The 25749-nt window shown below is 38.2% G+C and overlaps 1 protein-coding gene across 3 annotated transcripts in view; it reads right to left on the bottom strand.

Annotated features, from left to right (window-relative positions):
- The window catches only part of ATXN7L1 (ataxin 7 like 1), a 114711-nt gene that overhangs the window by 74077 nt on the left and 14885 nt on the right, over window positions 1-25749 (bottom strand). For all 3 annotated transcript variants that reach the window (XM_027679347.1, XM_027679346.1, XM_027679348.1), the window contains exon 3: window positions 1721-1825. In XM_027679347.1, coding sequence (XP_027535148.1) covers window positions 1721-1825 — 105 coding nt within the window. The remainder of the gene's footprint in view (window positions 1-1720; window positions 1826-25749) is intronic.

The raw sequence follows: 25749 nt of genomic DNA, 5'->3' as shown, positions 1-25749 counted from the left end.
CAATAACTCACAGGATCTTTGCAGTTTACACGCAATACACTAACATGGATGACAACTCGTTACTTACAAAGAGATCAGAAAGTCCTTTCTAACATGGAGCAATTTACTCTCATCTAGAGGTAACATCGTTCTATATATGCCTACTACATGAAAACAGGCCCAACTTTTATACTGCTCCCCAAACCAGCCATGTCCTGGAAAGAGCACAACTATGGAAGGCGACAGCAAGGTGTTACATGGGTTCTGTTCTGCAGCACATCATTTATTGATGCACAGTTCAATGTTTATGGTACCCCCTGTACCTACGACCACATGCAGAGCAGCTTTTCTGTCACTGAAAGAATCATAAGCTGGGGAAAAAAGAACCATAAGACTATGGGTAAGAACAAAATTTTGAAAAAAAAAAAAAAAAAAGCAGGATGGTTTGTTGAAACAGTAAAATCAACACCTGGCCCCACCATTAAATTAATAAGCCCTTCTCACCCTATAATAATACTTTTAGATCTTTTCTTATTCACTGGATATTTCACTATTACCATTTTTCCACAATTATTTCAATCTAGGTCAAAGCTGGTGGCGAGTCATACAACTGCCTCACAACATGAATGCAGCTGCTCCTGGTTGGTTGTCAGCAGGAAGGAAGTATTTTGGTAATACAACTTTAAAAGTAAATAAACTTCTTTTCTGTCCATCCCACTTACATTTTCCCCTTACTGAGTTGCTTTGCTGTCAAGAAGACAGAGAGGGGTATATGATTTGTGAAGTTTATTTCTTATATTTAGGCAAGGAAAATCTCGCTGGGCTTTTTTTTCCTTAATGTATTTAATTGATTCCATCCTCAGTATTAGCTGCCTTTCATTATTATGCAATCACCTTCAAATTATTTTGATTAAACTAAATTTGATTAAACCTCATGCAAAGCTAGCTATTCCAGTCACATTTTGCAATCCTTTAAAAAAATAATAAAACAACAAAAAAAATCACCACAGAAACAAATCACTGAACAAATAACAAATAAACCATAGGGTAAGTAATAAATAAACCAGACTTTGGGATGAAGTTTTTCAGAAATAATTGAAAGTAGTTTGTTAATCAATACCAAAAATTTCTAACTGGAGTAATTTTGTTTACAAATAGTCAACATCAAAATTGTCATCTCGCTGTTGTCATACTAATTCAGAAATAAACATCTGCATATTTCTGCTGCTTCTCAAGATTCTCTTGAAAAATGTTAATTTAAGAAACGTGACTCAAAATGCCAATTACGTAAAAAACTAAACCCTATGATAAATATAAAAATAAACTCTATATGTAGCTATGGATAAATCCCATCAGAAAACAATCCATAACATCCAACTTCTAGTTAATGTAGGTCAGTATCACAGACCTCATGTTGCAGCTTTGATAAAAGACAATCCAATGTTAGGTCATAATAGTTTTAGCCTAGCTAGTATCTAACTAACAGGATTTATTTGTTGTAATAGGTTAATTTAGTATAACAAGTTCCACGTGAAAAGCCCAGCTTCTAGAACAACTAATTTAACTTCCTCTACAGGAAATACGCTTGTCTGAAGGCATTGCTGGTATTTTCTGTGGAAAGAACACAAGATAACCAGAAAAGTCTATCTGCAATGCCTCTGTCATGATTGTATGCAATGATTCTTAAGAGAACCATAAGCCAGTTTGGCACTGTAATTCAGGAAAGAAAACATGCACTTACCGCAGTGTGACTGGAAAACCTGTGGCTTGACTACCTGATTGCAGATATTGCACACTACAAGATAGAAATCATCATGAGCTGGATAATGGCCAAATAAGTGCATATCTGTGGGAAAGTTAAAAATATATACAAGAATTAGAAATTGTGCTTTAAATATATATTAAGAAAAAAAATTGAAAATACTGTAGGGCCACTACTGTTATATTAATTTATACAAAGCAAATTTATACATTGCTCCATAAGAGCTTCTTACTAAAGAATCTTACAGAGATTTTTTTCCCCTCTTCTGGGTCTCAAGGTCCTGTACTAATGCTGCAGTCTCGTCCCTCAGTCTGAGTCAGAACACAGGTTGCAACACCTTTGTCTTAACACTCACTGCCAAGAAGTGGAATAAGCGTTTCTGTATTGGTCAACTGCTGAAACAGTAAAGTAGTATGTTTTTAAAAATCTCTACCTAAAGATCCTTTTAGGAAACAGGTTATGCTCCATGTTACAATATTCCAAGCTTGACCACAAATTGCTAGAGAAAGGCTCCTGCTTAAAAGCTAGTTATAGTGATCAAGGTCAAGGATCCTACAGCTTAAAATACAGTCAGGAAGTTCATAACATGACATGAAATTTCTGATTCTGTGCAAATGCCCTTCTCTAGTTCCAATGCCCTGTTGTTTGTCCCCAACAAATATTCTGGGAAGAGACAAAGTCGGTTAATGAGGTATTTCTCGGGTGATGGTATGAGGAATTTCATGAAATCCAAAGATGGGTTCAGTCAGACAATGACAGGCACTTGTCCCTCTCAGCCGAAACACAGAGTGCAATACATGCATTCTTAAGCCATTACAAACAGAGTAAAATGGGCTTAAACTACTAATTGAAGGCCTCAGAGCTCTAACATTACAAGTGAGGTAACCTGTTTCACTCTGCATTGCTATAACTTAAGAACAAGCACACATACTCATCCACCACAGCTCGGCTTAGAGGGCGGAAACTCCAGTCACTTTTATGTACTTCAGTGGGATCATGTCACCATGTCCAGTGTTGTTAATGAAGGTGTTGCTGCATTAGTAACCCCATGACAAGTATCGGCCCCACAGATCACGCTACCTCTCAGGACAGGGCAGTGACATCTTTATTTAAAGATGTTGTAAAATCGCATTCCAGTGTTATTCAGCAGCATCTGAAATCTATTACAGGACTTGCAAATGCAGCTTCCAACTCAGATTGAAACATCAACCTGCCGCCTTTTAAACATGAAGAAAAATGAGAAGACCCTCCGTGAAGACAAACGTACAACAGCAGCTGTGATTGATGAATATCAATAACTAAATCCTACTTCTCCAGTACATCGTGTATTTCTAAAAAACAGTGATTCCTTTCAAAAACTGACTCAAGCAGGTACCTTATTTCATTAGTTCTTAACCAAAGCAATCATTTTGGCCCCAGAGCTATTTTTATAAGCAATTCTGCTGTGGCCTGTACCACTGTAGGTAACGCCACTGCTCATGATGGCAGTTGTGCGCAGGATGAAGTGCAAAGTGTCTTCAGTCCCTGGAAACCCAGAGGAACAAGACATCCCTCTCACAGTAATTCAGGCAGTACCACAAGCAGATCCAAAGAGGCTCGTTCAAGCACTCTTGGGCACAAACTAGCCCCACCAACCTGCAGGTATTTCACAGTACGATATTATATGAATCGTTCCTTTATCCCCTGAAAACCAAAACCTTCTCTCTGTTACTGCTCATATCAGGCTATGAAATCCAGTTGAAAGGTTAACCAGTCATGACCCCTTTGCAGTGCTGGTCTTTGACTAACCAGGCCTTTAAATACAGCACAGCCAGATGAATGCAGTCAACACATTCAGCTTAAATTTAAAAGAATACCAGTGGTGAAGTGTAAACTCCTTTGGTGTAGTGTTAGTACTGGTGAAGCCAAAACTGCAAAATTAGATTAAATCAAATCCTCCTTACTGATAGAACAAATAAACAAAACTATGCAGGCACTACAACTTGCCTGTTTATTTTATTTCTTGTTTTAATGTGATAAATCAGTGATCTTAAAAATCACTTTACATTGGCAACTCTTAGCTGAATAGTTTTGATCGGAACCTACAGATTTCCACTAATAGCACTGCAAACTCCACAGAAAGGAGTATTTCTTCTGGATATGATTTGACAAAAAGTCTCAGCTCAAAAACATGCATTTAATTACAATTATGAAATATTTCAAAAATGGTTAAAATATCTCAACAACTTAAAATACTTTTTTTCCCTGTTGTTTGAATAGTCCAGTGACAATCTTCTTATGAAAACATACAGACTCTGCCCTTTGCAAACACAAAAGTCGCTATTTTTTTCCAATTGGAATTCCTTAGGTTCATTTAACCTTCACAGCTCTGTATCCCAGCCTTTAAAATATGCCCAGCTCTGAGGCATCTAACATCTGGCTGGGTCTGTCTGAGTTTTTATGAAGTCTGGCTGCAGGGAATAACTTATAAAAAACATAAGGTATTAATACTGGAGAAATCCATTCAAGGACATAAGTGGAATTACGAATCAGGTTAGTTCAGAGGATCACAGAACCATCTATGTTTTCATCAGGCACCATCAAGAAGACAGAGCAGTGAAGGAAATGTCCTGGTATCTGTGAGCTTGCTCCACAACCCTGGCAAACACCACTGCACCCAATGGGAAAAGAGCACTGGATAAAATCTGACCTTTTATCATACTGCGGTGGCAGAGGTTGATATGCACTGATGTCTAGAAAAACACATCAAAATGCTGTTGTGAGAAACACAGCATCAAAAGGATGCACAGACACAGAGTAAGTGACATCCTGAAACAGCACTTCGGAAGTTTTCTCATTTTGCAGCTGTCCAGAAACAGCCCAGTGGAGATGCAAACGTTTACTGTAAATGGGAGTTTTCTGATATGAACTGAAGCTATTAGCCCCCTCTCAAAAGTCCACTTAAAATAATCCACGAATCCCAAGGACACAAGTTCATGGGTTGGAAATAAGAATCACAGCATGCAAATATACTATTATTGAATCAGAACAGGTAAAAGCTTAAACTAAACACTAACTTTTAGATTTTTAAGATTCCTTAAAAATCTCACTATGCAGGAGTTTTTAGCAGAGGAAAATTCATCAAGTCCAAACAGATTCAACTACCTCTTCTAGTTCATCTATGTTAACAAGATTGGCACAAGCCTGTTTTCATGATTAAACTCATGATTTGTAAGCACACACAGAGTATATATAAATTACTTTTTAATTGAAATTGCATGAAGTATTAATATTGTCTCAGTACAAATTCCAACTGGGGATACACTTTATTAGATGTAATAATATTACTAAAGCAATCCAGATCAGAGAATTTACAACGAATAAAGCAAGGAATGTTTGAAATTAAAAAGAAAGTAGAAAATATATACAACTATATGTTTTTATAAACGTTTTTCTGTGTTAAAAAAAGAATAGTTCAATGCTCCCATGTCCTACTCAAAGTGACCAGGACTGAAGCATTATTCTGGACGCTGGTATCATTCTTAGATCAGATTACAGCCATTTGACAATTTAGACCTCCTGCGTGCAGCAAAAAAGACAATGGCCTCTCCAAACAAAAAATTATCTTCTAAAAGCTACAATCACACCTCCCTGCCTGCTTAGTCAGAAGCAATGGTGATAAGCTTTTCAGGAAGGACTAATTTTGGGGAAAGAAAACGTGTGTCTCTAAAGCTAGCTCAGGAAAGACTTCATGGAAAAAGACAAGACCACTAAAGAAGACAGGTTATAATCAGTGAATAAGGTGAGTGACTATGAAATAATACTGAAATAGTTTTCAAAGTACAAAGAAAACAGGAGGGACAGAAAAATAACTGCAAAGAGTATTTATTTTCTACCAAAAACTGCATCCCCCCTAAAAGTGAAACATAGTGACCATGGATGGCATGACTTATCCCACACTGGCATGGTGAGCTCTCCCTGAGCCTGTGACCTCTTTGTTCCCTATGTGTAAATACAGACAGACACAAGTCTGAGACAGAAAGGGCTGCCCAGTCCTTTTGCTGGGTAAAAGCAGTCCACAGCCCCGCTCACAGTTACCTCATTTTACTGGAAGATATTTCCAATAGATTCAAAGTAGGCTCCTGACGGCAAGAAAGAATTGATAACTTGTTTTTCAGTACCCACACACTCTTCAGAAGTGCTATCTACACATACCCCACTCCTCGCAGTACTGAATCGTCATCCCCTCAGAATGAAACCTTTTGCCCAGCCGTGTCAGTTGATACCGTACAACAACAAAAGCCCTGCTTGAAGATGAGCTGTTGAACTAATAGGATACCAAACCATATGAAAAATATGCAAGATAAGTGGAAATCTGAGACAGTGAATGCCAACTGTTGGAAATATTACTTTCCTAGATTAAAATCTTAAACAAAATATTACTTTGTGTATACATTGCTATGGCACTCAAAAAATAAATACAACTTCTGCTTGTAGTTTTTATATTACTAACATTTGCAAATAAAAAGACAGCTGTAGCCATATGATATAGTTTTGTAAGACATCAGCTTGGTGAAATGTGCATCAAAACCACAAATATCATAGAAACAATAGAAAATGTTGCTTCTGCAAATTGTGGCATAAACACAAAAATGCAGGTGTCAGATATGACTTTTTATCTTCTCCAATAACACATGGAAAGGAATTATTTTTAGTAACAATCAAAGGCAGGTGACTTATATGAAGTTCCTCCTCTATTATTATCTAATCATTTACATCCCACTGTATAATAAAACACAAGTTAGAAATAATCTAAAACATTCTTCCACTGCAGAATTAAGGTTGTCAAACAGTAAGACCTCACAACATTGCATGGGAAATCAAGTTTTTAATTATCATCTTTTCCTATGAATTATACACACCTTAAACATTAACTTATATATCTGTTTCTCCACTAAATATACACAGAAAGTCTGCTTGGAAAAATATTAGTGATGTTTATGTGCCAGGAGAGAGACGGGGAGGGAGGAGCAGGGAGTGAAAGACTATTCAAGACACATTGCTTGAAAACTAACAGAGAAGCTGAAAAAGAAAAAAGAAAAAGGAAATGGCAAAAATGGTAATGGACAAAAACAAATCTATGTGGTTCCTCCAGCTCCTGGAGCTACAGATTTTTAAACTTCATGTCTAGAAATGTACCCAATATTTCCCTCTTGTTCCACAGAAGTGACAAATCCGTACATCATTCAAAAACTGGAGGAATCTACAAAACCTTTCAGTGCATTAGATTACTTAAAAAACTAAGTAATTTGAATAGTGAATTGAAACTTGAAACTGAAACAATAAAAAGACATCTTCAGGTATTACTCAGACAGCAGTTAAGCACACTTGCATAGACAGGTTAGTCTTATCATGGAAATGAACGTCACACTCTTTCCATTTCACATCAGCTTATTGTCTCCTGAGTGCAGTTTTCCTTTAGTTTTCCTTTTTTATGCAGAAACCAGTAAGTTGCTTCAGTAATTAGTTAGCCAATATAAATTGCATTTTACTCCTGAAAATGTCAGAGTCACAGTTGCAATTAATCACAGAATAATTTAAGTGGAAAGAGATCGCTGGATGTCATTTACCCCCAGACCCTGTTCAAATTATGGCTAACTTCAGGGTCAGAACCACAAAGTAATGCTCAAACTCATTTCTTTTTGATGGAAAAATGCAGGTCATAGCTAAAGTAATAATGAAATTGAGGAAAAAACAAGAATTAAAATATGCACGACACAACTAACATAGGACCAAACACAACTGTCCTAAGTACTGACTGATGTCCTTTGGGTGTTTATGCAAGGAATTGAAGATTCTACATGCTAAAAAGTCAAGTGAGAAGAAAAATCAATGAGAAGAAAACAAATACTGGCATTTTCAGCAACAGCAATAATAAATGAAACATGACAGTGACAAAGAAAAAAACAACAGAAAAAGCAGCAAATAGACTTAAGTGTCAGTGTAGTAAAGAGTCAAGGTCATGATACCTTTAAATTAGTCCTGTATGGTCAAATGGTATGCTGCCTCCCAGGTTAGAGCAATCATAAGGATACTGGCAGTCCTAGAGAATGCTGAGAATAGTTCATTAATTATAGTTTATACAATAAATACTACCCCCAATGACACAGAAAAACTTTGTACTACACTGCCTTATCTAGGCATTATGAAACCATACTGAAGATGTAAGTGGTGCCTTCCATTCCCGAAGACCCACAAAAAAAAGAAAAACCAAAAAGTTCATAATTGGGAACTAGTGATCTAAACAAATATTGTGAATTAACCATACCTGCATATCTTTTGTAACAACCTGTGTTAGGAAGGGATTAATAAAGTAAGCTACACAACACTGACTTTACTATTTTGCATAGGACACTACATATCAATAAAAAAGAAAAAAGAAATCACCATGTGAAAATGTGACAAAGCTTTTCTTCTACAATTCTGAAGACTTTTATGTAATTTATATAGGCTACTTGCCATCCCAGTCTAAAGTAATTAGACAATATAGGACCAGAATTGCCTGGGCTACCAGATTAATGTATCTCAAGAATACTGGAAGAGAAAACCCAAAACTCCCAGGTCAGAAAGTATGCTGCATACCTGTGACACCAAGAAATCTCAGCTTTCCACTTCTTTAAGGAATCTAGAGGATAAGACAGTAGCTAATGTAAGTTTTTTCTCCTCAGAAAACTTTCTTAAAACTTCCTATATGGAGGCACATGGTCCTTTAGCTCCTGGAGTAGGCACAAGATAGTTCATCTGCTTATGGAGTCTTTATTTCACTTTCTGTACACAATTTAGAATTTAAACTGATCAAAGTTATGCATCAGCTTGGACTCCAAGCTTCATATTCCTATCCCTCCCTTGTGCTTTTACCATCAATTAACTGATTATACAAGGACTCAAGTTCAAGACAACTCTAAAATCAGGAGCAAAGTAATACAAAGAAGGACAGAACAAAACAGGAAAATGTTTTCAGACCATTTAATTCCACAAGCTGCTCCCCTGCAGAACCTGATAAATGCTATCACTGGTGTGAGGAGAAGGAAATGCAGAGTCCAGAACTGGACAGCAGGAGGACTAACAGGACCAAGACCAGTTAAAACCACTGTGGAGTAGCTGTAGCTTACACTGAAATCTGTCACACAGGTATCTTTGCAATATTAAAGGAAGACACTTGGCTCAAAGAGAAGTTTTGTAAAACTAAGGCTATTTGCCTCTCAGTTAAAGATAGCAGTAAACACATTCATTAATTTGTGACATATAAAAACATTCAGAAGCATTGTAATGGGTTTGTGTGGCAAGATTTTGGTACCAGGGGTGGCGGAGGGTGGGGCTACAGAGGTGGCTTCTCTGAGAAGCTGTCAGATGCTATCATCGTGTCCGACAGAGCTAATGCCAGCTGGTTCCAAGACAGACCCGCCACTGGCCAAGGCTAAGCCCACCAGCAGTGGTAGTAACGCCTTTGTAATAACATATCTAAGAAGGAAAAATAAAAACTCACTGCACAGAAGTAACTGTGGCCAGAGAACAGAGGTGAGAAAATGTGTGAGAGAAACAACCCTGCAGACACGAAGGTCAGTGAAGAAGGAGGGGGAGGAGGTGCTCCAGGCACTGGAGCTGAGATTCCCCTGCAGCACGTGTTGAAGATCATGGGCTGCAAGGGGACAGCCTGCCTCACCATGGAGGTCCACAGTGGTCCAGAGATCCACCTGCAGTCCATGGAGGACCCCATGCTGGAGCAGGCGGATGCCCAAAAGAAGGTTGTGACCCTCCGGGAAACCCACACTGGAGCAGGCTCCTAGCAGGACCTGTGTACCCATGGAAAGAAGAGCCCACACCAGAGTAGGTTTGCTGGCATAACTTGTGACTCCATGGGGGATCCAGACTAGAACATCCTGTTCTTGAAGGACTGCACACCATGGAAAGGGACCCACGCTGGAGCAGTGAAGGAGTGTAGCCTGTGGGAAGGACTCGTGTTGGAGAGGTTCATGGAGGACTATCTCCTGTGGGAGGGACCCCACACTGGAGCAAGGGAAGGACTCCCCTACCTGAGGAACAAGTAGCAGCAGAAACATGTGAAGAACTGACCATAACACCCATTCCCTGGGTGGGCAGGGAGAAGGTAGAGAATTGGGAATAAAGTTAAGCCTGGGAAGTAGGGAAGGGTGAGGGGAAGGTGTTTTTAGGATTTGCTTTACTTCTCACTATTCTGTTCTAATTTTGACTGGTAATAAATTCAACTAATTTCCCTAAGTCAACTCTGTTTTGACCGTGACAGTAATTGGTGACTGATCTCTCCCTGTACTCACCTCAACTCATGAAACTTTTGTTATATTTTCTCTCCCTCAGCTGAGGAGGGAAGTGATATAACAGCTTTGGTGGGTACTTGCCTCCAGCTAGGGTCCAACCACCACAAGCTTATCATCTCCTTTCACATAATTCTTTAGGTTTCTAACACTTCAGATTAATGAATTAATCTCTAAAATCAGATTCGCATTATGCCATTTAACTTTTCAATTATTTTGTGTAATGTAATCAGACAGGGTAATTTTTACCTTTTCAGTTTCTGAACACACTGGCTTTTCTGCCTGTCCTTCAAGTAAAGAGCCTTCCCATTTCGGACATGGAGGGTGCAGGTACTAAGAAACCAGTGCACATATAAGAGAAGAGGTTATAGACCACTGAGGTCTGCTTGGATGGTTATGGGAAATTTGGTTAATAACTTTCTTTTTGCTTTTTTATCATCTGTTTAAACTAAGGGCAAATTCAAACATTAAAGTTGCTAAAATATATTAATGAATTTTAATGAACATTTGCATTTGGACACTGCAGCCCAGGGCTGGAGTGACAGGGGATGGCCCTGAAAAGGACCTGCTAGAGCAAAGACAGACCATTCACCAACTTCGTAATGCCCTGCACTGGCCCTTCTCTTGCAAGTCCACATGGAAGAATTTGGAGAAAGGAACAAGGCTCCAAAGCAAGACAAAATAGAGTTTAGCAGGGTGACAGGAAATAAGCCTCATGTTTGTAATTGAAACGGGCATCATTCAATTACACAGTATTTAGTTTTCAGTAGGTAAGTGTAATTGTAACATGAACACAAGGCAATTGTAACAACTCCTACAACATCAAACTATTGTCTACACAATTGTTAACTGGTCTTAACGTGTTTCTTTAATTATTAGATTGTACCATGTAGCTTCCTTCTCATGAACTTGGATTTTGAGTTGCCTCTCATTTTACATCTAACAACACATTCCAGGAACTAGAGCAACAACTTACAAAGTCTACTATTGTAAAACTGTACAAAGTCAATACCCAGAACAAAATCCTGTTATGTTGTAAAATATTAAGGGGTTAAACATGTTAAGGGATCCAAAGACAGAAACAAAAGAAAAAAAATCCCAAAACAAATCCTCCACAAATCAGATACAAAACATGCCTCAAAAATCTAGGTGAGCAAAATACAAGAAAGAAATAGGGTTTTCATGTGTTCAAAAGCAAGCTAGAAGAGTCATGTAAATGTAGACAGTGTCTTTAAATAGATCAACAGGTTAACAGTTAGATCTGGCTTTTGGGCTTTAAGGAGATGTGTGCCCCCAAATGTCTCTATTTTCCTTATCAGGTACAGTGAGTAATTAAAGATATCACCTTCAGCTACAAATTTCATCTTGCTTATGTCTGGAAATCTTCAAGACAGCAATAGTAGTGTTAAATGACAGCAAAAATTAAATTACTGGGGGCAAGGAAAAAAAGACATATTATTTATAAGGATCCAGACTATGCACCCCATAACCAGAAGCAGAGGTGACATCTGCTGTGTAGAACATATTAGCAAAACTTCCCCAAACTCCTGAGTATGGACAGTGTGGCAAAAATCTGATGAGGACACTTTCTAACCCTGCAGAAATAGTGGATTTCTCTCAGATCTCACACATATCACTATCAAAAACCTTGGAGAGTGAGCATGGCTGCACACAGGTGTGCATACAAAGGTTAGAGACTGTGCAGTAAGATTATCAGTCTCTGCATTAGACTCCTGATTTCTCAGCTTCCCACAGGCAGACATAAGGGAATGAATGGCTGGAAATCAGTTTCATTTCCCTCATAATTCAAAGTGAGTGTCATGCACCTTGACTAGAGAGTCTCCACGAACCACTATATAGCAACAGAACAATCCTTTCATCCTCAAACATGTATCAAGAGAAGTCTCGCTGCAAATGAGATTTGTCAGCACAAGTAGCACCCTTCATGGATGATGGCACTAAATTTCAGCTCAGATTGATGCATGGCTCTCCAGAATTAGACGTCTGACCTTTAGCAAAAGTTAGAGGGTTGTACCACATCCACACTTTCTGCAGCAGGTAGACTCTGAGAGCTTCTCTGCCAGGAAAACACACGTTGCCACAGGAAGAGATGTCATCTATGAGTTAACTACAATAACTCACAGAAATACACAGCGTTTCAGTTTTTGACTTTCCTGCCAGAAGATGGTTAAACTTTCTGACACACAGTCAAATACACTAAAGAGGCAAGGAAACATCATGAATGTACTGGTCCTGCAGAAGCAGTAAGGTAAAGATCTGGAGATATCAAATGCTGGTTGACATATATGTAATCTTTGAATTTTTTTCACAGTATTTCCAAGCTACAGAAGTACACAGGGTATGCAGAGTGTACCTGGGACCCCTTCTCAACTTTCACCTTTGGCATCAGAACAGTTGATGATTGCTGCAGGTTTGGTGGTGCTGTCCTTCATTTGTGGAGGGAGCAACCCTTGTTGGAGCCTGAGATATAAGTGGGTTTCAGAAAAGCATACTGGACTTCTGCAAGTCATTAGTGTCCTGAAAATTCCATTATATTAGTCCGTCCAGACCCAAATGTCAAAACACAGTATGGGTAACAATTAGGGAATTTTTTGCTGGAAAGACAGGCCATTCAAACAGTCCTACCATAGATCTAACTTTCTGATAGTCTGGCACCAAGAGTCTGGCCAAGAATGCTAAAGGGAAACTTCTTCCCTTTTATCTGTGATGAAGGCTGTCTACTTCATACTTCTACAGCTGTACTATCCACTCAAGCATAGGTGATTTCCAAGACTGCCAAGACTGACACCAATACAGTCAACAAAGCGAATAAGGGATTGGAAAAAAGGCTTTTCTAGTCTTTCAAACTAAAACCTGCAGAATTTGAAGGAGACAGCTCTGCTTGAGAGATGGGAAAACATACCTACTTTATGGTAACAGAGAACAACTATTTTTTCAGGAAGTTGTCATTATACAAGATATTGTGGTTTGTTACGGAGCCTATATTACTGCAGCTTATTGACAGGTACCAGCAGACCTGGATCTGCCTGAATCTTGCTCTCTGAAGACAGATTTAGTTAGAAGAACACTGCTAACACTTGCACCCTGCATAGTAATCTGCTGCTTCTCTTCACATCTTAGCAGTAAAAGGCTTCCCTGTTCCTTTTGTTACAAGACTGATCTTCCTGAGCTGCTTCATCAGCACTTAGTTTGATCCTGTTTGGTGCTACACTTAACATGAGCAGTAAACCTTAGTTTGCTAAGTAAGAAAGGTGGAGAATGTTTAAAAAGGTTGACACATGCTTAACTTCAGCTTAGTAGTAACATAACATATTCACCAAGTACAATCTTGCTGGCTTGACATGAAACTAGGGAAGAGCTACAACTGTTATCAACCCCCTCCTGACTTTGTATACAGAAGACTTTGAAGATTAGTTTTCCAAGACTGGTAGGACAACCTGACAAAGTTAAAAATACTTGGTCTCACATAGGAGAGTGGCATGCACTACTGCAGCAGGACCATCAGCAACATCTATTCCAGGAACCTGTTCCATGTACACAAGACATTTCCTCCTTATTTCACCAATTAAGACTTTTAAAAAGAAATAAAAATACAATAATTTTCATTCTGGAGAAAATGCAGATCTTCCTCTACTCCAAACCAAATCTTGCAAATATCTTTTAATGTTCAAATTTAGTTAACAACTGTTAGCTGACCACCTCAAGGAAAAAAATGAGCTCTTGTGAGGTTATTAGAATGGCTGAGGAACAGCCAGAGTGACCCGAGAAATTTATTTGGTTCTTACATGCCTTCTGATTATGGTTGGATGAAGAAGTGAGAAGATAGCATAAACTAATGTCAATTTTTCTTTCTTTGTCAACCAACAAGGGTTGCTCCCTCCACACCACAATAATCCTAAGGGTTCACTATAATCCATAAGTATTTACTAGTGAGGTAGGTATGCTACTACCTGATTTCAAAACAGCACGGTTTCAACGTGGACTTAATGTAAAGACTTGAAGCTTTCCATTGTGCAAGTCAAAATAAATACTAAGAATCAAAATAAATTAATAGTCCATCTGTAAACTAAACAACAGTATCTCTGGGCTACACATCATCTTTACAGTGGGTCAGGATGAGTACTAAAGTGGTTTTTCCTTATTTTCCCCCATTTGCTAAAACCATAGCTTCAATAATCTTATATTAAGTGATCAAATATTAGTGATCTGAAAAATAAAGTTTGAAAGAAAAATAACTTTTCTGATATTTACTGATTTTTTTTAATCTTTTTTAATGTAAGGAAACACTGAATACATCGTATTAGGGACTACTAATAGTCATATTAGGGACTACTGAATATGCAGCAAAAAGACAGTAATCTTTTAGATACAATGAATTTGCAATACTTTTAATAATTCCATAATTTGGAGTGCTAGTAATGAAACACTATAAGGATTGCAGGTTTTCTTCTTTTATTTTCTTGTCAATGCACACTAACAAAAAGATGTTATCTATGCAGTAAAACAGTTCTCAGGAGAAAAATCCTACAGCTGAAAAAACCCTTCACTCCTTTTTCCTCTGTGCAGACTGCCATGAAACAAGACTTTAATCCTACAACTGGTGTTTCCTTCATAAACACTCAGCAAGACACAACTGGCACTCACACGACAGCCTGCAAAGCTGTATTATCTTCTGCAGAAGAGCGACTATGGTTTAAGGTGGTACAACTGGACTGAAGGAGAGAGCTGGCTTAATTCCTGGCTCCCAAACAACATTCTTGCATGACTCTGATTAGATTTTTCTGTGCCTCAGTATCCCATCTCTAAAATCACGATAATATGCTCTTTGTCTGCCCTGCCTGTTTAGATTGCAGCCTTTCAGTGTTCTCTTACTATTTGTCCATACACTGTGGCCACAATAGGGCCCTTCATTTTGGCTGGGACCTCACTATGACAATAGAACAAGCAAGGAATAAGATAACTTTCAGTGTGTTTTAGAAGTGGTGTGTGATAATTGAGATGCTATCACTGATATATTAAAGGAGCCTTAATAGTGTTTAAAAGAGTATTTTCATATCTAAGTGGCATTTATAACTGCAGCAAATATTCTTCTTTGTTGACATTTTTAAATAAAACTTCTGTTGTGCATTCTTTACAGAAATGCTACCTTTTAGAGTAAGAACATAAGTTACTAAGGGTTAAAAAAAGTCTTACAAAAAAGAATTTTTCACAGCTTTCTAGCCCAGCATTTTAATAACAAGATTATTATTCTTATTATCCGAAAAGTTTAACAATAAAGATAGCATCATCAGAAAAATATTTCTCAGACAACGACTAATTTTTATAGCAGGGAAAATTATGAGTAAATGAGCAAAAAAAATTGAGAAAAATAAAATCTCTAATCTCACCTATGTAATTTTACAAAATGCTAAGTATCTTATTGAGTGTTACTTCACTTCCCCCTACAACCAAAGCCAAGGGCAAGAACATCTTTTAATTTAACCCTCTTCTCACCCAAAATGGAAGGTGTCCATTCTTTCTTAATCAACAGCTGGATATTAAATGGCAATGTATTGTCTAAATGTACTGTCTAAAAGGACACAAATAATTCTTATACCAACTCTCTGAGCTTTTTCTGTATTGCCTCCTATACTTATAATAGCACCTCTCTCCAGGAATATTGCCTCTCACGTATCTCAACTCTCTGAAAAGTTACTTTCAGATGGACTTTCAGTAATATGATCTTTTTCCTTCAAATAGTTACAAGTGAAATGGATTTCATTATCTTTCTTGTTGGCGTGCAGATCAAGGTACTGCCTAAAGTGTTCAATTGTGGGTTTTTTTCAGTTAGAGGACTTTATGCCAAAGAAAAATATATGAGAAAAATTATTAACAGATAACAGGACCTGAGATGAATGAGAAGCTTTCTAACCAAAGTCCAAACATACAAAAACTCTATCCCAAGGCCACTTTGACAAAACAGTTAAAAAATGCCTACAGATTGAAGCAGCCTTTAGTTCCACTAACATACAACTCCAGAAAATAGCTCTCATTTTAAGAATTCTGCTCTCAAGGGAATAATTATCCTTGCAAGTGCAATCAGTCAAATACTTGTACTGTCTGAAAAAGCACACATACATCATCAGCTCTTACACTGAGATTTATATAGTACACTTACATGCACACCACAAACATTTCTCAGGATAGGAATATGCTCCTATTGGTTCAACATGTTATATACAAACTAGCCTGGTAACACAGCACTGTGTGCTAGTACAGTAGTCTCTTCCCCGTTCCAAGAGATAAAAAGTACAGTTTTATTACATTGAGTTCATGACAAGGGTCTGCTGCACACGTCAGGGCGGGTTCTTACCTCCAAGAAACACAATCCTTAGAGAAGAACGCGGTCACGAAGGGCTCAGGTCAATACAAGTCTGTATGCCACTAAAGTGTCCCTCAAATCTTCAATATGAACATCCTAAAGCATACATGCACACTGCATTCAGAGATATTCCTTTCCTTCCTGTTCCCCCCTTCTTCCAGGAGTGCTACAGTTTGTCAAAGGTGCAGGATCAACCACAATTTAAAGCCGCAAAACAAAGCGATCGCCCTGTGAAGGAGTAAACTCCACTAGCAAGACACGCTCATGAGATTTGCTGCCATTAGATGAGAGAAAAAGGAATTATTATTTTTTTTGATGCTACATCAAGGAAAAAAAGGCCTTAAAAAACATGAGAAGTTTTTATCAACTAAAGAATGAACAGAAGAAACTCTGAGTATTTCCCCTCTGAAATATCCCAGTATTTCAGTTATGAAGACTTTTAGAAAATTTACAGAGCAAGTCTAAGGAAACTTGCCCATCTAGTAGTACTGACGCTGCAAAAGAAAGAAATTAAAAGTAATGTTACTTGTATCTCTCAAAAAAACCCTGCACTTGTTATGTTGCACAGTACCTACTCATAAGAGAAATCATTGGTTTAATAGTCACTCAAAGGCATACACACTAATATAATAAAAGCTATTAATGGGGCTCTTTCCTTTTAATGAAAGAAAGAAGCAGTTTATTAGTTCAATCACGTTATTGTTCTGCTTCAATTTCTGCCACACTGAATACTGCACAAGCCATATTCTGACCTGGATATATGTAATTCTCACTCTCTAACAAACAAAACCAATGCAACAATTTCATTTTCGTGTTCTCAAACAGAGACTTGGAAAAGCTTCAGACATCTCTGGAGCTGCTATGTTTGTTTCCAGGACAGGAGAAAAAGGCAGCTTCTGTGAAATAAACTTCTCAAAATTTGGAAAGATAACAGTTTTTCCTAATTTCAATCCTAAGTACATGACTACTACAAGGATCGTTCCAGCTCACTGTTCTTCACAAGAGCAGATCATTTTCCACTATTTGGCAGCATCAATGACTCACCTAGCACTTGGTTGGTACTTCAGGGGGTTAACTCACATACCACAAAGTAGCATTTCTGAGGCTTGAGAAGTCTTTCTCTTTAAAGGAGAACCACTGAATGTAGTTAAGAATAAGCAGGCTGAATCGAGCTGTGCTACACTGACCAAAAGAGAATGTTTCTGAGCCATTTGATCACGAAGGCAGCGAGCCTGCTTCTCAGTGCAGCCCTGAGTTCTGACTCTTTGCAGCAGGTACACTGTAGCTTCACTGCTGCTGACACCTGACTGAAATTAGGATATGAAGGGCTCAGACATTTTTACTAGGGTGCTAAGAACATCCTAAGATCACATACAAAGAAAGCTGCTAAAAATGGGTCTGCTCAGTGACTGTCTCAGGTTCTTGGCACGAATGTGCAAAAGGCCAACAACAACATTTGCTGACACGACCTGGTCCCAGCAGCAATGCTTTCACCAGCACTCAGCTTCCCAGATTAATCTCATCCACCTAACAGCTCACTGACATGAGCAGACCACTTAACACTTCTTATGCTGCAGTCTGATGCCTGTCAACTTTGCTCCGGAGGAATCTCCCTTCCAGCATTATACTGTTCTGAGGATTCGGGTGTAGCAAAGCAATTGTTCATTTACTTCTGAGGATTGGAGTGTAGGGAAGCAGTTACTAATTTATTTCATCCAGTATTATAGTCTTGTGCTAGCTCTTCAACAGTTAAAAAAATATCAACCAAAAAAAACCCCAAAAACCCAAATAAAATCAAAAAAACAAAACAGTTCTGTTTAAAGACTGATTCTTCATGTGTTTAGAATCCACATTTTTCTTCAAGTCTGCTGTGCCCTCTAGTACTCCATGACTTATCTAATTGTAGGGTCATTGGAACAAGAGGTTTCCTAGATAGAGTTCAAGACACAGCTTTTCAGAGACACTCAGTTCTCTGGCACATATCTGGCTTTAGCAGTGATAGTGCCTTGAACAGACAGAAGAAAAAGGAGATAGAGAAGCAAAAATACACTGCGTTGTCTCATGCATTTAAGGGTACACTCCAGCATCACAAAGCAATGAAAGGTCATCAAGATCCATGGAGAGACACCACCTAGGAAACCTTTTCACCAATTCCATTAGACAAAAATATCCTCCACATTATTACAAGGAACAAACCTTATCCCCATTAACTAGCAATAACAGTAGGGGTCCTTGGAGGGCTGCTACTAATTACTGCGCAATCTAACAGACAGGACAGTGGACAAAGGAGGAGTCAAACCCTGCATTCCTTCATCTCCTACTGGGAAAACTTTTAGCCAAATTTCTTGAAGTCTTAGTGTCTTTCCCTGTACATGAGGAAGAATTACGTACATTGTAACTCCTAATTAAACACTTTGAAATTTACTAACAAAAAGCATCACACAAGAAAAGAAGTATACCATTATTATGCATATGTGAATAAATGTTAACAAATCATCTGCAAGTTTGTAATTACTACTTGCTATTTCTTTATCACTTACAGGGAAGCAGTTTCTATTTCCTGTACCAGTTGAATTTTACAGCTAACACTCTCACAGCCACTGGCTATTAAATTCAACAGCAATACACTTCATTGTGTATATTGAAAAACATTTTCAATAGAAAACATGGGCATAAGTAAGATCCCTGGATTCAAAGTTTTTGTCTATACCTCCATGTACATAAAGTGGGAATACTGAGTTTCATCTCAGAGTTATATTTTATAGCAAGCAGAATATTGCAACTATCTACCACTTACAGTTCAGAAGCTGACCACTTGGCCATTCACAATCAATTTATTTTGGTTTGGTATCAACAGGGTAGCTACCAGAAATTGGCAAATGACAACTCCCCTCGCAAAGAAAGGAAAAAAAAAAGAAAGAGAGAGCAATCATGAAAAAGAAATAATAATACCATAAAAATCACTAGTAATTATTCATGCTCAGTTAATTATCAAAACATGGCCCAATTCTTATTAAAATAATATACTCACAGCTAGCTCACAATCACTGTTTACATTCCAAGTGCTTTACAACTGCGTGTTTCAATAATCTTACAAGGACTTATTCCTCTGTGGAAACAGAGCGTTACAAAATGTCAAAATTGTTGCAAAACCGCTGATGAAACTGTGAATAAAATCATCTCTGATAAAATTCCAGCAAAAGGATATGCTATCCAAAAAAACCCCAACAAACTAATTAGAGCATTCCTCTCAGGTGAATATTTCTTAATATTTAACAAATCTAATTAAAAAATATTTAAATATTTAAATTAAATATTTAAAAATATGTAAATAGCACAGGACTATTTTTTCTAGTTCTATTGTCAACTGTTATTTCACACACTGGAATTGCATTTCACTTCATTAAAAGTTACAGAACAAGTGTACATTTTAATGACTGGATTACTATATTATCACCATGACATCTGCATACAAAGATATAAGGACCTCCTTAAGTGACATGCATGGATTTGAGTGCATGGCTCTCAGTTATAGTCAGAAGACTTCTAGATTTTACAACCTTCAAACATAAATGAAAAAGAAATATTCTCATTTTCAAAACAGTCAATATTCTGAACTTTTAAGAAAAGATTTTTGGACATGTAAGATGACCAACACCATTCCTAATGGGAGTTACACCACTGTTAATGAAAGCTTTGCTCTACATTTTGCCGTGCAGACGTGCTGAACATACATACCAAAGGAACTGTAAGCCATCGGTAGCCCAGACATATCAAAACTCGGGACACACTAAGCAAACAAAAACTTAATCATTTACCACACTTCTTGACTCCTTCAAACAGATTCTGATGGTTTGTAAGCTCCCATCGTATTCACATTAGGCATATCTGAAGCACTTACACCTAAAGCAAATTAGGCAAGAGGGCACACTACTAGCCAGGACACATCCCCTGAAACTCCAGATGATACATTCACAGAACACTATCACAGTGCGAATTCCCCCCTGCTCCTCTTCCCAATTCTTCTCCAGGGTAATTTCCTCTCACCTCTAACCCCCTGTGTCCTTCCACATGCCCAGACCTCTCTTATTGAAAACAAACCTATGGCCAAAAAAAAGGCGGGAGCAACTCAAAACCATGTAAAAGGAGATATTACACACAACACAAGTTCCTTGCCGCAAAATGTCTCTGAATGAACCAATCCCACAGGAGAGTCAATTTGCTCTCATAAAAACAAAAAAATGCACTGATACCTGCTACAGTGAAGGAGAGCCTCCTTCAAGCTTTGGAACATGCACAGTAGCATCAAATTGCTACTCTGCCAGCTGCTTTGATCTAAACACAAATTCTGAGGAAAAACAATCCAACAATTCAGAGCTATCTGAGGTTTCAGTACATAGGTTAGTCGAGTGCAGTCCACAGATACTTCTGTATACATTGTACACTCCAAGGCAAGCTTTGCCAGTGCTGTCTGACAGAGACCTGGATTTTACTAAGTACCTCAATTTGGTTGATTGTAAGTACAGCAAATTTTAAACACAATGAAAGAAAACAACAAGAAATAAAGTACAACTATTCTGGTGACAAAATCTCTTCCATAAGATACCCTTAAGAGAGGGACTTCCTGGAGAGACAAACACAGTTTTTCTCTCCTCAAACAAAGGAAGAATTAAAACTTAACTAGACAGCGGCAGTGTACCTGGTACTCCATTACCCTTCATAAAAGTATCAGTGGTAAGGGGGATGTAGCCTCTGTACAGATGCAACTAGCTACCCTGTGTAAATAACAAGATATATGTCTTAGGTGAATGTTGTTGAAAACATGTCATGTGCTGCAATTATAGGCAGCAATTTATTTATTTTTATTCACCTCAGCCTCATACAATCTCCAAATCGGGTGCATTTAACCAAAGCACTCCAGTAACGCAACTAGAGATTTATCTTATACGTCTGGAGCTAGTCACTTGGCTTCTCCATGTTTCTCTGTTTCTCCATCTGTGATGCTTCAGAGAAAGCTTGAGAGGCTTAATTTATTAAGCAGCCTGCCAAGTGCTTTAGAGAAGCATGTTACTAAAGCATTAAAACCTTGTTCGTTGGTTCTGAAAGGGTAAATCATTAGCCAAACTAAAATAAACCCAACAATATCCTTAAAAGGTGGCTACACTTTTTAAATGCAGAAGTATCATGTTTACCTTATTTCCCTTTGTAGAAAAAAAGCCTCCAGACTTTAGGTATTTTAATACATTAGGACATGATCTGTTTTTCTTCTGAAGCCCCCTTCCATTCCCCTTTACTGTTACACTCCCAAAGGAGGTGACAAGCAGAGAGAGACAAACCCACAATGCCAAATCAAAGTGACACATGCCCAGCCAGACTCACTGTCCCCAGGCCACAGGGGAAGACCTCTACTAAGGCACCAACAATGTTTAACTGACAACAGATGTCAACTACAGGTCACCTGATCAGGACAGGAAACAGTCTAGATGTTAATACAGACAAGGGCAAACTGTTCCCAACACCTGAAGACAACATATTAAATACTGGCAGTAAACTTATTAAAGCCCTAGGCACCTTTAAAAGCACTATCTATGTGAAAGTTTTCTATCTATACAAACCAAAGGTACAAGCTTTTGCTCTTTTGTAAGTATTGTTTTTGCTGCAATACCACTGAAAGAATTCTTAGGAAGCCATTCCTTGCAAGAGAAGCAGTCCACCTAAAATATTGTCAGTGGACAAGGATCATTTAAAAATACCAGCTATATAAAATACAGACATATAGACCAACTCCCAAACACTAGTTCTACTTAAGAGCATACGTTGTATACTTTTTATATCTAAAACCAGCTGCTATAAAAGAGCCAGCTGAAGCAAAATAAGAAATGCAAAAGAGACCGATAAATAACAGTACTGATTTCTTGTAATTTTTCAAATTATCAAAATATGAATAGCCAAATAAGACAAAAAGTCTCCAGTGTATCACAGATTAAAACTAGCTTTCATTTAGGCAAAAGACCCCAGCACACTGTATAAAATCTGTAACATCAGACGCGGGAACATAACTGATGCATTGAAAGAGGGTCATTTTGAATCACCAGATACTTAAAAAAAACCCTAGAAAACCCTAAGCAAACATCATTACAGGAAATTTTCTAAATATATGAATATATGTGTACACACATGCATATATTTTTAGGACATCTGCCTGTAGATTTTCAGCATATAAATATAGCAACAGTGCAGTGCCATCCCTCATCTTGTTCTTGCTAGCCTTGTTGTGTGCTTTGTATCTCTTTCAGACTGCAAATGTACCACACTTTGCTGCTAGTTTATCCAGCACACAATTTAAAAGATGCCCTGATGCAACTGTCAGGACTGTGCAAGAGCTCTCTGCATCCTTAAGCTCCCACATCAGCACAAAGTATTTCAATCCCACACTTCCACGTCCACACTGCAGAATCTAACCTGCCTATAGCATCCTGAAGAGTCACTATGGTAAAAACAACATTCTCCTCCTGACAGGTCAGTGTGGCTCTCTCTCAGCAGGTGACTGGCAGTAAGAAAGTAGAGTTTCTGTTTCATCAGATGCACAGAGATGAACATACTTCTCTCCTGGAACTGGCATCTGACCTATGTGCCATATAAAATATATACTGTTTAGCAAGAGTTACCAGGCTTCTACACATTTCAAGACAGGAACTCTTCTGGTGTGAGTGACTGCTGCCATTTGTCTCCTGCAGAAGCACACGGTGATACTCTGGCAAGGGGAGTGGGGAAGAGAGGATGGGCTTCTTTGTAATCAACAGATATCAGACGGAAATGCATGATTCAAGATGTCCTGTCTTTTGGTAGGCAGGACACTGACACAAAAAGCCAAGGAACTACCCAGAATGGTTTGGTGCCATCATGTGCTATATGAGGTTCTGAAGCTTTGCATCTTATTTCTTCTGAAGCAAGCACAATGTTTGTAAGAGGACAGTCCTGATCCATTTAAACTTTGAGACTGTGGCAGGACAATCTACAGCATGATTTTTTCAACATGTACCTTGTTCCTGTAGAAAGCAAATGAGAAATAAGAACTTTAGTGCTCTTAACCTCCAGCTTAAGTACCAGCCATGAGGAACACTACCTCACAGGACAGTGAAGCCTTGAGCTTTCTACAGTACCATGGTTTCCATAGGTTTTAAAGATCTTTATCTGACCACAATAGTGACGTAGCTCTGCCTAATACACAGACCATCAAACCACTGCCTTGGCTGGACACAGCATGTCGGCAGAGTAACTTTTATCTGACTACTTCCTCTGACTTTTAATGAATCTCTCCTTCCTGCAGAGTATCAGCCTCTACTGCTTTCAGATTAGAAATTAGCCTTTCTCGTGCAAGTCAAAGCAAGTGTCATCTTTTGTTGTTGTATTTGCCAGAGTCTCAAATACAATTCACCTGAATGCAAGTATGGATTAAATGATGCTGGGAAGATTGAGTAGACCAACCATCTGATTGATTTTAGCATGGCTGTTAGTATTCTGCAGAGAATACTGGCCTAATGGCAGATCCTGACCTAATTCAGCATTTGTGAAATTGTGGAAAGAAGGATATACATAGTGAGAGGACCATGACAAGGACACTTAGTACTAACATTCAGTCCAGCTCACTACACAAGCAACACTAAGGGCAACTCCAAGTGTAAACTTCTAAATATTTTGTAATTACTCAGCCAAGAACTGATGGATCTGTAAAGCTGTGCCACATTGTCACAGGCAACAACTGGGAACTGAGAAAGATTCAGATTCCCTGAACCTTTAGAATATCTTCATGATACTACTAAAAGATAGCACAGGATATGTGTGATCCTGTACATTCTCAACCAGAAAAAGCCTGAGCTCACACAGAGTTCACATGACTTTAGAACAGAACACACACTAATACGTATTTGGAGCCAACCTCATACTCCAATTCACAGTTTGTTTTAGCCTTTCCAACTGCAGCAAAAACAAAATCAACAACAACAACAACAACAACATAATCTGAGTACTGAAATATTTTACCCTAATATTTCATAAGAAGAAATTCAATATTGCCTTTTTTTTAAACCTCAATCCATGTTGCCTTCTTTTAGAAGTTTTTGGAGGTAACAATATTGGTAAGGGGATGAAGGTAAAGAATTTATAAACTTGAGATGCAGCACATTTGCTTTCCACTTATTTTGTATACAGAGCTTATAAGAGTTACAGGATGATGGGTGCTTGGAAACCCCTTAAAAGTCGGTTAGCTGCTTCTTTTAACCCAATATACAACATTTCCCATCTAAGTTGAATGGTACATTAAATTGGCACTGATTTGCCTTGCTGTGGGCATAACCAAGAGAAAAGGTGGCACTTTCACTCAGACTGGTGATGATTTTAAAAGAAAGAGGCAAACTCAATGATGCCAGTGCTAATGTCCTTCAAACAACTCCTAATATCTCTTTTTTCAAAACTAGGACAAAATGAGTTCTCACACAATAATTAGAAATTACAGAGTCTTTTACTCTACCACAAAGATTCACCTGCTATGTCCTCAAAAATCCATGGCCAAGAAGGCAACATCAGGGAAAACATGTTGACAAAGGTTGCTTTGCTTTGCAAACAAAGTAAAGTCAAAGAAGGCGTTTGGGTCCAGCTGTCAGTTATATGACCTTACAGTGAGAAGGCACAAACTATCTGCAATGCTTCTAAGAAGGCCAACAACTACATTGGTAAATGATTGTTATGCTTAGAATTAATGACTGGGGGGATATTAGTGTTTTTGATTACCGGAAAAATATAAAGCAAGACTGGAAAGTGTTAATTTTTCTTTTGCCTGCTATTAAAGGATGGTCCCTTCTCAACCACCATGCTAGAAAGCTTTTTGCTTTGATCACCTCATCTTTCAGACAAACTTTTTTCAACAAAAGAAGCAATAACAATGTCTGAAATTTTGGGGAGGAGAAGAGTTAGAACAGAAATCTTTCTTATGATCTGTACTGAAATTCTATGTTAAAACAGGCCATAGAATTTCATCATATTATTCTAGCTTCAAACCCAAGTTTTCTGGCTCTGGCTAAAGCACCGTGTGCTTCCTGGGAAAGCACCAGGGCCTTATGCGAGGATTTTGTGCAACAGAGAGTCTACTACATCTCTTCATAAGCTGTTCCTATTTAATTGTATCATTAGAAAACTGCATCTTATTTCTAGTCTGAACTGATCTAGCTTCAGCTTTCAGCCATGAGAATCCGCTTAATCTACCTGACAAAGAACCATCTAACTGTCAGATACCTTCA

The sequence above is a fragment of the Neopelma chrysocephalum genome, unplaced genomic scaffold (genome assembly GCF_003984885.1).
Source record: "Neopelma chrysocephalum unplaced genomic scaffold, ASM398488v2 Primary Assembly neopelma1_45, whole genome shotgun sequence".
Taxonomy (NCBI): Eukaryota; Metazoa; Chordata; class Aves; order Passeriformes; family Pipridae; genus Neopelma; species Neopelma chrysocephalum.
This window is presented reverse-complemented; position numbering and strand designations above follow the sequence as displayed.